This window comes from Trachurus japonicus, chromosome 23, assembly GCF_045865225.1.
Source record: "Trachurus japonicus isolate A0001 chromosome 23, Traja_1.0".
NCBI classification, from domain to species: Eukaryota; Metazoa; Chordata; class Actinopteri; order Carangiformes; family Carangidae; genus Trachurus; species Trachurus japonicus.
In genome coordinates, this window is record NC_140929.1 from 12,817,913 (window position 1) to 12,831,771 (window position 13,859).

The 13,859-nt window shown below is 43.5% G+C and overlaps 1 protein-coding gene across 8 annotated transcripts in view; it reads right to left on the reverse strand.

Moving 5' to 3' along the window:
• The window catches only part of ptpn12 (protein tyrosine phosphatase non-receptor type 12), a 47,400-nt gene that overhangs the window by 9,256 nt on the left and 24,285 nt on the right, over positions 1–13,859 (reverse strand). For all 8 annotated transcript variants that reach the window (XM_085769850.1, XM_085769846.1, XM_085769848.1 and 5 more), the window contains 5 exons: positions 13,673–13,750; positions 12,224–12,322; positions 9,338–9,423; positions 3,164–3,353; positions 1,268–2,249 (listed from right to left, as the gene is read on the reverse strand). In XM_085769850.1, the coding sequence (XP_085625976.1) occupies positions 1,268–2,249; positions 3,164–3,353; positions 9,338–9,423; positions 12,224–12,322; positions 13,673–13,750 (1,435 nt within the window). The remainder of the gene's footprint in view (positions 1–1,267; positions 2,250–3,163; positions 3,354–9,337; positions 9,424–12,223; positions 12,323–13,672; positions 13,751–13,859) is intronic.

Here is a 13,859-nt window from a genome sequence, read left to right on the forward strand (position 1 = left end):
ACACACAAGCTGGAAGAGGAAGAGAAGAGTTGTTTTGACAGATGTTTGCCTGTTAACATTTGCAGCATTCCTCGCAAACCAACCAATTTGTTATACAGTCATGCTTTATATGAGCCTCACTGGAAACTATCTCACTGACCCCGTCTGTTTTTTTTCCTCTTATTCATTTCTTTTTTTCTCTCTCTCTCTCTCTTCCCTGCTTCAAACTTCCCCCTCCCACCCTCCTGACAGACAGAACCGTGTAACCCAGCGAGTCTTATGTGTTGACAGATAAAACTTATCATTAGCATGTGGTCTGTCTGCGACCTCTCTCTCCTCACTGACCCAGAGAATGACTCTACCGTGTGGTTTTTTCCCCCTGAACATGTGTGAGCTGGGATAATAAGGACAGGTTGTCAGAGTTACTCTTTGTGCCTTTACCGGCGTTTAAAAGGGATAGTTCAACATTTTGTCAGTGCAAGCTATTCTTAGAAGGACGGAGCAGAGTTGTGAGCTGCTCAGAGCTACGCTAAGGAGGCTCATGGGATTTTCTTGGTTTCCCTCATCAAACTCGTCAAATACACAATCCAACAACTCCAAAACGCTCTCGTGGACAAGTTGTGACCTGCACATTCACCACGCTATGAGATAATAACGGAACATTACGAGAAAGAGTTGCTTTCGAGGCAAATGCAGAAAATGCTTGCCGAAAAACTGCCCCAGACGGGAATGCGCATCAGCGGTTATGCATGAATTTACCTCGAAAACAACTCTGTCTCGTAACGTTTGATTATTATCTCATAGCGTGGTGCATGTGCAGGTCACAACTTGTGCGTTTTGGAGTTGGAGTTGTTGGATTGTGTATTTGAGCAGCTCGCGGCTCTGCTCTGCCATTTTAAAAATAGCTTGCACCAACAATTAAAGGTAACAAAACCTACTCCTGAAACTATAGGGATTATGGCAATGGGCCAATTTGCCAAAATGTTGAACAATCCCTTTAAAGGAGAAGAACTCGACCAGTCTCGTTAGAACTGAGCTGCGCTGGATTTCAGGGTTCAGTTGAGTTAATTAAGTGCTGTTTGGATTATTTCTGAGGTAATTTACCTGACTATTTAACCTGTTATTGATTCATCTGAACCTGATAAAGCAAGGGAATCAAGTTGCTCACTAATCTGACGACCTTCATGGTTAATTTGTTGGTTTCTTAGTCGATTGGTTAAGAGTGAGAGTTAATTGACAGTGAGAAAAGCAGCTCGGCTCATTCGGTTGAAGCGGTAGATGGACGTACTTGCTGTGGTTGCGGGCGGCGATGGCGAGCTGTGCCCTGCGATCGACATCGGCAGCACCTTCCTGACCGGCAGCTGGTCTCCGTGTTGAGGGGATGCGGTTACCATGGCCGTCGCCGTGGATACACTAGTGCGAGAGCCGTCCTTCCCCCCGGACATCTCCCCGTCCCCCTCCTCGTCCGAGTTGTCGGAGTGCAGGGGGTTGGTGAAACTCAGGGCAGTCCTAACGGGGGTGGAGGAGGAGGAGGAAGAGGAGGAGGAGAGGTGGGAGGAGGAGGACGACGACGGCGCCACGCGCTCCGAGGAGGAAGAGGAGGAGGAGGCGGTCTTTGGGAAATGTTTTTCAGGGCTGTTGCAGGGTTGAGCCCACGCCGCGTGACCGGCCTTGGCCTCTCCCCGCTCCCCCGCCAGCGGCTCCGCCTTCTCGCCGCTCTTCACGGGGAGGTGGTTCGGTCTGGTCGGGGCGGCGGCGGCGGCGGCATCCGCGTGACCCTCCCCGCCCGCTCCCCCCTCCGTGCCCGAGTCCTCCGACAGCGAGGAGCTAGACGTCAGCAGGGATTGGCCGGAGCGAGCTTTGAAGGCGTGGCCTCTCTGCAGCATCCCTCCGCTGTTGGCCGAGCCGCCGGCGCCGGCGAGCCCGCACGCCACTCCCATCGAGGGAGAAGTGTCAAAGCTACGAGGTCCTTCCTGCAACGGCACCTTTTTAATCTCAATGCTGAGCTTCCTCTCGATCCGAGGAGCGCCAGAACATTCAAGGACCGGGGAGAGGGGCGAGGAGGACGAGGTCTGAGTCTGGCTTTGGCCCGATTCGGATTTCGTTGACGCCGAAGACAATTTGTTGTTGTAGTTCTCGTTGAGATCCAGATTGGAGACCTGCGTCTGCTGTTTTCGACTTTCTAGATCTTGGTCCTTCTGCTCCGAGGGACTGGTCTGTTTGTTTGGACTGGGTTCTGACTGGTTCTGCTGCTTGTCCACGTCTTTATTCTGAAAGGGAAAGGAAGTGAAGAAACAAGGCGTTTAATAACCTTTTAAAAATGCAACATCACGCAGATACCAACCCCCAAAAAACATGATATTAAAAACTGGTATCACACATCTGTCCTATGAATTGTCACACATCTCCCACTCACTTCTACTGAAGTCTGTAGTGATGGGACTGATGTATATAACTGGTCAAAAGGAGCTCCGACTCAATCTTGCACAGTTGAGTTTGGTTATGTCTTTTCACATCCACCTACGTTACAGGGTTCCCACTCTTTTCTTGAAATCACTTTCCACGACATTTCCAGCTGCTACAGTATGACAGAAATGTTATTATACCTTACACTAAAACATCCCCCGCTCCATTCATGCTTTGGGGAAGTATTTTTTTCTAATAATTTTGTACATTTAACAAGTTTGTTTCTATGTTTATTCTTCTCTCCCCCCCAGAAGTCTGATTTAAAGATGTGCAGTCTATGACTCACTAACTTATCTATGAAATAATCTCTTATATGCTTAGAAATTTTGACATTTTTATCATATAACAACGCAAACATGTTGTTTTACAGCTCTATGCTGCTCCTCTATCTGTCACTCAGCAGAGGAGACAATCATCACTACAAAGTTGCTAGTTTTCTTGCTAGGCACTTATTTGGAAAAGAAATCCTTCCTCATTTTCCAGGACCACTTCAGCTCTTCCAGGATATTTGACTTTTTTTTCTCATTTCCATGTGTTTTCCTTGGAAAATTGGTTAACAATATTCCAGATTTTCCAGGTTTTCCAGGAGACGTGGGAACCCTGCATTACTCTGGATACGGGGATCTGTGAGTGTAAAGCTACAGGTCCTCACAGAGAACCGTACACACCTACATGGACAGATCTCCCATGTATAATTTACTTGTCTTTTCTACTTTACCTGTGTGACGTTCTGCTGCGCCGTAGCCAGGACGTGTATGAGAGGTTTGGGGTGGTAGCGGTCGTTGTCCTGCCGTACGTTGGTGACGGTGGGGAAGGCCGAGGGAGGAGACGGGGTCAGGATGGGGGGTACGGGGTGAGGCTCCGGGGGTTGGAGAATCTCTTCCTTAACGTCGCCCTCCGCCTGGGAACTAGAAAGAAAGAGAGAGTGAGCTCGGTTAACAGGACGACAGACAAGGTTTTTCTCTGAATGGATCTAACTTTAGCTTTTGATGTTATCTAATAACGCCTCAATATGTAGTGAAGGTGCTATTAACACGCCAAAAATCCACATTCACAAACATAAAGGCATTGATTTTGATTCCCACATATTTTGCTTTTGCTCTATTATTAAAGATGTTTCAATACTGAACTACAAAACTGGGCCGTTTGCTTTAGCTAAAAAGAAAAAAAGGGCCAAAAGCGGCTTAAATCAAAAGTTGCGAGAACACCATTTAGAAAATGAAAGTGATGAAAAGGCAAAGGTTTCATCATGCTAGGCAGAGATCATACAGACATCTGAACAGAGGTTTAAATTATTCTCCATCTAAAGGAGTGACGAAACCCAGATGATGAAACAAACTTCTATTAAATTCAAAGGCGGCTCATTGCTGCTCATGTCGGGGTTTCCGCCACTAGATGGCAGGGTTTGAAAAAGTGAGGCAATATGCTCCCAGGGTGTCCACACCACACAGCAGACAAACTGGACACAAACGCGGGTCCTCGGTGTTTGGAGTCACCTGTTTTTCGTGGATTTAACGTGGACACGGTCTTTTGATGTGAAGAAAACAAAAAGAAATTAATCTGTATCAGCACTGCAATGTTTATCCTGTGCATGAGTTGCATATTGTGTTTAATGTTTTTCAACCGAGCAAAGTCTGAGACAGTTTTCCCAGGGGGATATTCAAGTGTGGTATTTTTTCCTAGTCTATTGTATTTGATTAGAATCTATGCAGCAAACTATGGAGGCCTTTCTGGTCCATGCCAAGGACATGGTGTTCAAAGAACATTTAATTCTCCTCTCTGCATAAAGACTGATTTGTACTCCAGCAACAGTCACCCACATGTTGAGTGCTGTGTATTTTTGTAGCATGCTTACCGTGCACTCACAATAACCCACCTATAGATACACACAGCGTAGGCGTGCGAATTACATACAGGATATTGAGGTTATGACAAAAGGCAGCCACTCGGGAATGGAAATTGATACATTATAAGATATTGTTCCACTACACTAAAATATACATATTCCATATGCATGCAAATATATAAACACACAGAGATACAGTGAAAGGATGTGGTGATGTGCTATGCTTGAGGCAGGAGCCTAACATATGACTGACTGCGCGCACACACACACACAAACACACACACATGCACGCAGACAGACAGAAAGTCAGACACGGCGAGAAGTTGCTGCAAGATAGAAGAACGGGGGATTTCCTTTTCTTGAGCAACTTGGAGTTGCAGTCGTACTGTAGGTTTCCTCATATAGCGCCTCAGTGCTGTAGTGTAGACAGAAGTCATTAAATAACATGTTTATTTTTGTTTATTACGTCCTATTAAGTTTTGATTTTAATGGAATTTAATGAGAAAGAAATATAAATATAGCAGGATCTAACAGCACCTTACAAACCAGCAGTCTCTCTGGTCTTATAATTCACTTACTGGCAACTCCTCTGATCATTTAAACTGGAACATCATTATTCCTTTGGAGTTTCCAATAATAAAAATGCACAAATACCCATGAGACTCACTTCCTCTATATCATCCTTCTTTGCCTGAGCAAGCAAAAGACATATTTAACAGTAACACAGATGATTCCCATTTGGTGCCCATTGTTTCCATGGGGATATGAATCATTCAGATGCCACAGAGTTTATTCAGGCCCCGAATCCCTATAAGATGAGATGAGATGAAATTTTAATGATTCCTAAGGGGGACGCTGAGCTGTTACAGGAGCAAACACTAATAAGCCACCGCAAAAACAAATAAGTAGTATATCAACATGCATAAAGCAAATTGAGGTTATGAGCACCCATAAAAAAACATATGATGTGGGTTTCCAAGAAGTGAGAAGAGTAGTAGTGTTTCCATGAAGGGGGAAGTGTTACTAAGAAACAGCTTCAAAACTTTCTGTTTAACTCACCGATGACTTTCACTGACAAACACACACACTCAACTTTTTCAAACTGTCTATTTGTCAGCACTGTTATTACAACTATAACCTTTAATTCTGATATGTTTTTAAGTTCACCATCACATGATCTCAATTTCCCAGAAGAATTTGGGACACACATTACTTCATCTGTATCGGCCGATAATGACTCCGACTATTAATGGTGACATCATCATGACCGGTCTGATACAGTAGCTCTTAATGACCCCCAGGCCAGCACATAGTATGTATGTACTACTGGAGAAACATTGTGCATATATCAGCATTGACATCGTCAGACAGCCAAAATGAGTTTGAACATATTGACACTGGATATCAGCAAAAATCCAATATTGTGTATCCCTGACAAGACCAGAGCAGACGTATTAAAACAAGCTGTGTCCACATCATGTCAAACTAACTCACTTGGCTTTTGCTATGCAATCTGACACCTTCCATCTCATTCACAGCCATAAAATGTTTATATTTATGGCTTTGGCTGCAAATACTGTCAAATATTACTGCAGTTTGAATCAAAACGTTCCCCTTAAAGCAGTAAAAAAAAAAAAAAGCTTATGTGTAAAAAAGACAAGATCTCTAAGAAGTGGGAACGATTCTCCAACACTTCAAAGAGCTGCAAACTACAAAACTAACCATACGCTCCTGTTGTTCTCCTTTTGCCCTTAAGCATAAAAACATATTAGGTACACATTTGCAACCTAAACTCCCACGCATAAACACAAATGTGTGCACACGCCTTCAGAGGAACTTGAAATTTATGTAATAACACCGCCCACACTCATAAATAAATGCACAAACTCGCACACGCTCACACGACAAGTGCACTGTGCCCTCCACATATGTACTCCAGAGGGAAGATGCTGCATTTTTAATCAGTGCGCTGGTTCACAGTGGGACGTGCATGCACACACAGGAGGGGATGGAGCTCAGAGAGACACATCCTGGTCCACGGCTACGTTCTCACACACACACACACACACACACACACACACACACACACACACACACGCAGGCAAGAAAAGCAGCAAACTCCACTCCACACACACACACACACACAAACCACAGCTTGAGCAAATGTGTGTTTCTGCCCACCGGGTTGGATTATTATCTATCTGACTGTCTGCAAATCATACGAATTAACTGCTTCACAATGTTAACAAGTGCTGCAAAAGCCGCAACAGGAGACGCGCACCACTTCCAACAATGAGGCCTCAGTTGTCTCAGATGAAGAGCCGCGTCTCCTCAGAGCCGAACTCAAAACACACCTCTGGAATGTATTCATTCATGAATCACAATACACAGATTACAGAAACATCGGGTTTGGGTTTATATCCAAGATGTTTTGTAGGATTATAACACACACTGAACTGTCTTTTTTAAATCCCACAGGCGAAACAAGAGAACAACCAGAAACTTAAACCAGACCTTAAAAGTAGTTTTAATCTTAGGTGAATTTCTCTTTTTTTCCTTCATTTTGATACATTTTGGGATTCAACTTTGAACTTTTTTTTCTCTTGATAATGGATTGTGGATTTATCTAAATATGAGCAGTGGACTTTGTAACCTCTTGTAAACCGTTTCTTCTGTATCTAATATGTATGTGTGTTATTGGGCAATGGGCACAGGTCTGAATCTGAATCAATCTGTCACCGCAGTGTGAGTGAGGAATAAGAATATGAATCAATATGAACTTTCTTTTTTTTATACTTGACTGAAGCCACATTAAATGCCACCTCCTGCTAGTTGACTGCTTTCACTCAACACACGCGGTCGATACTGACAGTAGCAGTAGAGGATGTGAACTCTTTGGGGTGTGGCTGTGAATGTGTGGGTCTATGTATGTAAAACTTCATGACTGAGTATCTGTGAACATGTTTCCAACCTCATTGTAGAGTTCCTGTATTATCTCCCTCCATCTCGTTCAAATACACAAACCCTCCCCCCCCGACACACACACCCCTACCCCTTAAAGTGACCCAGGGGGGAGTGTGACCGGCAGAATGTGGACTATGCTGGTAAAAATAGCTCTAACCATCACTAGAATACTCTCAGGCTTAAACTAGGCCTTGACATTATTTCTTTAGGAAACCGAGTGAGACGAGCAGAGAGAAAGAGAGACACCCATACATACACTCCTGACCGGCGTCGAGGCTGCGTGACCCACTTCTAGGAACACTTCCTATTTTGGCAGCGTTTCCAAGCTCAAATTTGTATGTTTTACTTAGGACAGGAAAGAAACGGATTTGCAGTAAACAGATCACTTGCAGCTACATCCCAAAATTAGGACCTCTGAAAAATGTTTGCTTTCCCATCGAGCCGGCCTCGTACAAGCAGACAAATGAAGAAAGAGCGAGATAATTTTAGTGCGGTAAGCGAGAGCAACACAGAGTCAGCAAATGATTATGTATTGTATTGCATTCAAATTATGCAGCACTGTATTTAACTTACGTCTTGGCTGTTCCTTTGCACCAGTAGTGTCTATTTTTACTGTTTTAGACATTGTAGGATATCTTTTATCATATATTTCTTATTTTATTTGTATTTTCTTCTATTTTATATTTTCTTCAGGATGAATAAAGTTCTATCTATCTATCTATCTATCTATCTATCTATCTATCTATCTATCTATCTATCTATCTATCTATCTATCTATCTATCTATCTATCTATCTATCTCTCTCCTAACTTCAGAAGTGGACATCAAACTAAGACGAAGATTAAAGATAAAAATAAAAATATAAATCCAAGCACATGGATGATTCACACGTTAACACGCTAAACGCTGTCAAACGGGACATTTTTAGACAATGCTTCTAGCAACAGGTAATTAAGGGAAACGGTGTATCCTGGCAACAACAAGTCCTCTTTGACATTAAAGCAGCAACACTGAAGCAACTCTCTGAGCGGTGGCATCCATCAGGCTTGTTTCAGACGTCACACACAGCGTATGTGTTGCTGCTGTTAACGGTGGGTCGAGGGGAGAGAGAGAGAGAAGGAGAGACAGAGAGAGAGAAAGAGAGAGAGACCGTACCTTCTGTGGATAAATCATGAGAGGAGGGAAAGAGGGGCTGCAGATGAACTGGCTGAGAGAAAGTGGAGCACAACCCCTGCTGGGCACATATAGCAAAATCAAAAATGAGGGGAAAGGGAGGAAAAGGGAGCAGAGAGAGGGAGAGAGAGAGGGAGGGAGAAAGGGGAAGGAGGGAGGGAAGGAGGAGGAGGGGAAAAACTTGAGAAAGAAAAAGAAAAGAGGGAGGGAGTACATCTGTGTGTGTTTGTGTACAACAGATACAGTTGGGCATGTATTTGAAATGACGCCTGCATGTGTCTAAAAAGAGTGCATTTGTTCTCAAAGATGAAAGCTGGAGCACTTTTACTTCGACTGGCCTCGGGTCGCGACGCGTTCAACAACACTACGTAATGTTGCAGAGTATTGCAAAAGTGTTGCAAAAATGGCCTCTAAATACAGCTCCTCCTCAGGCCACGGCGGTCGTTCAGAGGCACAACACAACTTTACAGCAGTTGGAGTTGGAGGCTGGGTGTTATCTGTGGGCTGACGGGCGACTCTTTTGGTTCGTCAGAGGTGAAAACAACGGCTGCTGCTTCTGTTCGGGGGCCAGTTTCACATGTTTTCATTGTTTGCGCCACACAAACGATTGCTGTGATTTTGTGTGTGTGTGTGTGTATGTGTGTGTGCGTTCCTCTGAAAAAACACAACACCCACTGTGTCCACTGACGGACCGCTTCACACCTCCCGCTCGCTTCTGTGTGAGCCCGTTTCATTCATCTGTGTGGAGGCTGAGAGTTTATTCTACTACGTTTTTTGCAACCGACTGGTGGTGATGTTCGATTTCAGATGTAAAAACCCAAAGAAAACAAGAGGTGAAGATGCTGCAGATTAAAAATAAAAGACAATAATAATAATAATAATCCACCCCCGTCACGGGACGTGTCTTACCTGCGTATGCGAGGTGGTTTGGGAGGCGGCGTGTCCCATCTCTCGTCGTCCGACTGCTGGCTTGCTTTGTCTGGACTGCTTTCATCCTGACACACACACACACACACACACACACACACATGGACAGACGGCACAAAAAGATTAGGTCAACAAAAACATGCAGCTGTGCAGGAAACAAAAAATCATGCTACAAGTTTCACTCGTATCGTCAGATCAAAGATGCTGCACGTAGATACTGAAGAGTTCTGGAAGACTGCTACTTGCTACTTGCATCTTCCAGCTGTTGCAGATTAAGATTTCAGCCACATTAATATGCTGCTGATCAGTAAATGCATCAGAGATCAAACTTAGATTTTTATTTTACATGAGTATAACTTTACTTTTTGCTGATAACACCTTCCACCATAAGCTTTTATACCTCTATGGTTCGAAAATAATGTGTTTATTTGTCTTGTAATATTGAAGCCTTTAGTCTGTTTACTGTCAATCTTTGAGCTTTTATATGTTTCCATCTATATATAAAATGGCCAATTATGCAGAAAAACAAATTTCCACCAGCGACAGTGGAAGTTACCTCGCCTTACCTTAATTGCTCAATCATCTGTGCGATTTCTCGCCGCGTGTTATTATTAGTCTTGCTACGTTTCTAAAACATTTTGATTTGTTTAAGCCTCGCTCAGACACAGAAGTCGATTTCAGCGCTCGCTGTGACTTTAGTTTTGATAATTGCTGTTGAAACGTTCAGCCGCTCCTGTCTATTATCTCTGCCTCTCTCCTGGAGCGGAGGTAGAGAGAGCTGCAACTAAATTGCTCAAAGGATCAAAACAGTTTCTGAAAGAATCCCTCCTCCTCCTCCTCCTCTTCCTCACTAATGTTCTCTCTCTTCGTCTCAACTCTGATCTCCCTCCTCCTCCCTTTTCTCTCTCTCTCTCTCTCTTCCCCCCGTGACTCATTAATTTGACTCTCTCTCTACTCTGATAATTAGAGGATGACAGGACAACTTCAGTCGTCAAAAACCCATGACAGTCGGGCAAATCAGGTCACTCAACATTAAAGTACAAAGACACACGAGCCAATCACATCACATCTGTCCGTATAGAGGTCTGCGTGTGCGTGTTGGTAGGAATACGTCCTGCGAACAAAGCGCGGCTGCGTGTGAGCAGAGAAACGTGTGTGTGTGTGGGACGTGTGTATGTGTAGGTTTATTGTTCATGCTGCCATTGAGAGCACCTATGTGGGTGTTTTAGTCGCTGACAATGGCTGACTGGACATGAGTCAACGTGTGTGTGGACTGAGTCAGTGCAGCACACTGATAATATTTTTTAAACCATGTGTGTGTGTATGTGTGTGTGTGTGTGGTGAGCTTGTTGGACTTGCAACTTTGTAAGATAATGACAAGGTTATAATCAGGAGCCGCAAACATGCAGCAGAGTTGTTTTCCTCCACAAGCACCACACCCACTCTTAACAAATAACAGCAGAGTTTCTAAAATACATCTTTAAATATATATTTATGAAAAATCTAAAAGATTTTTTTTACGATTTACCCAACAGTGTATTGTCAGTCGAGTCTTTTTTTTAAAAAATATGTAAACATGTGTGTTTGTGTGACTGTCTCCTGCTTGGGTCCCCCCCCTCTCCCAATGGATGCGTGCCTATTCTGAGACTGTGAAAGTGCATTATGGGAGAGGGGTGATGTCACCACAGCTTCCTAAGCAGGAAGTCGGCTCTGGATCGCTGCCAATTCACTCTTTCATAGTCCTAATGTGTCCTCTGTCTTTAGGTCTGTCAGACGCTGAACTCTCTGTCCTCGGGCTCTCTGTCGTTTATCTTCACATGGCTGCAGAACAGGATCAGGGAATTATGGTGGTACGAGTCGAACTACATTTCCCAGCAACAGGCTGGGAGTGTAGCTATTTTCTCCCCCTAAAACAAGTACTGTTGCTGACTGCTTTTTATTTATTTTGAGGTTTGAAAAGCTCAGAAACAGAAAATAAACCAGTCGTATATAGTGTTTCAGGAGAGGATCAATCAACTGGACGTGTGTGACCGGACCAACAACCTGTAACACAAGAAGCAGATCTGATGCTGGTCTGATCCGTTTTAATTTGACTATAATTTACTGAACTTTCTACAATTTAATACATCTCTTTATCATATTAATCAACAGTTGATGCTTCTTCTACAAGATGTAAAAGCATCAGTGTGTTTTTAAGCTCCAGGTTTATGGTTTACAGTAGCTTGTGTAGCATTACTCTAAGGAGCAGCTTGTAGCTTCTTTAGCTTCCTCCAAAACTGCAATGTAATTATGTGAGCTGATGTATTTGGTCATGTGCAATATTTTGCCATCAGATCAGACTTCTAGTACATGACCTGCATTTGAAGGCAGCGTGAGCTACTGAGGACAAAGCATTTACTGCGCCTTTGATTTCCTTAATGTTATTTTTGTCATATGAGTAATGGCTTTAGCTTCGGCTGCGATTCTCGTGCGACGGCAGGAGGGAGTGGCAGTCAGGACAATGAGGACACTTCCTATAGGGTCCATACGTTTTATGTTTGTGGCACAATGAAGATGATGAGTGTGAAGTGAATTAAATTGAGGGCAGAGAGGTGACGAACGGAGCTCCATTTTTCCTCCAGCTCCTTTAAATGTGTGTGTGCAGATCTCTGAGACTCCCTCCTCTCTCTTTGGCACCAACTCTGTAACTCTTCTTTTTTTCTGTCTGTGTAAAGAGCAGAGTTTTCTCCCCCTACCCTCTCCCTCCCCTGTGACTAATTATTTGTGTTTTTTTCCCACTCCGAGTGTGTTACTCAGCGACATCCTGTCTTTCTTTAACACCAGACGACATGTATACAGTGTGTGTGTGTATGTCAGTGTGTGTCATACCATGCCATCGTGTATCTGTGAGTTGGTGGGGCTCTCCAGGAGCTGCAGTTGTTTTTGAAAGAGCTGGGCGATCGCTCTGTGTACTAACTCGTACTGCTCCTACAGGGAGAAAGACAAAAAAAAAGAGACAGAGACAGAGAGAAAGAGAAAGAGCGAGAGGGAAAGACGAGGACAAAATAAGGTAGTGATGAAAGAGAGAGAGGTGTTGCAGCAGGAAGCCAAACAGAGGGGTTAAACGGAGGGGAGGAGAGGTGAAGGAGAGCGTTTCAGCAAATCAATACGAAAAAGCAAAAACATTCTCTGTGTCGATTCTCAAAAAAAACATCCATTTTCAGAACCTGTGTGTGAAAACAATGGGATGGCCTGCACTGATGCGCACACTGATGTAATCTCATTACTCTCTGCAGAAAGACAGCGAGGGTATTGCAGTGTGTTTTCAGAAACGACATTACAGTTACCGCCTCGCAGCAGCAGCGTCTGAGATATTGAATTCACACCTGTGTCGGTGTCTATCGAGGCAAAGCTATAATCTATCTGACAGGACTCATTTTCCCTCCCAACGCGAGAGTGTGTGTGTGTGGGAGGGAAGACCATAAATAAAGTGCAAAAGGTCAGGGGAAACTCTTGTGTGTCATTATTGTGAATGTGAAGATAGAAATGTGAGTTACATCAGGCCGAGCGCTGCCTCTCTCCACTGCAGCAAACACAGCAAACAACATAAACCTGTTATATGAGAATGTGTGAGCTGATCCATTTTCAACCAGGTGCAATAAGCAGCACATGAATGAATGAATGAATGAATAATAAAGGGAGCTACAGCAGATTAAATAAAGAGGGAGATGCTGTCATAGACACATTCTGGTATTGTTTGATTGAAACATTACATAATATAATTACATAATCAGTAAATATATACATAATATTAAAAGAGCAACAAGTGAGTCATGAGTCTTTTCACACAAATCAGTAATATAGTTTCATAAAAATGTGTCACCATGGTTCCTCCCACAACTTCTAACACTACACAACTCATTATTTTTTCCCTAACACGCAGCCGATTGTGAAACGATCTCCGGGCGCCGTGTGCACACCCTCGATCAGCGCTTTAATCTACTTAGCTCGCTCCCAAAATCAGGTATTAGGATCATTATGCAAAATGTTTTCACAGCCTCTGTTGGTTCCTTTTCGTTCAAATACACAGAAACAGACACTGTTTTTAACGCTGCTGCTGAGAAACCAGCTTGTGGAAATCTATTAAACTAACAAATATCACACGGTGTTGACCTCAGATCCCCGAGGCTGATGAATCTGGCTGCAGCGACCTGCATTTACCGCCCCAAACACTCATTATCATTTCAATATTTACTTCATATTACTGAAAGCAACTTTGTTTCAAATCTTATGGCACAAGACCAGCGTCTGAAGCTAAAGCTGAAGCTAAAAACAAACCTTGGTTTGAACAGCAGAGTGTCGCTGCGTCCTCATTTCTTGGATCAACCGGAAAACGTTAAAATCTTCAGGAATTTTCTTTAAAAGCACAAAACACAACAAAAAAAAGTTGAATTATTACTTCAGTAATGGCATGAATTCATGAATATAAGTGTTTATTCATACAGGTGTGTGTAGGAGTGTGTGT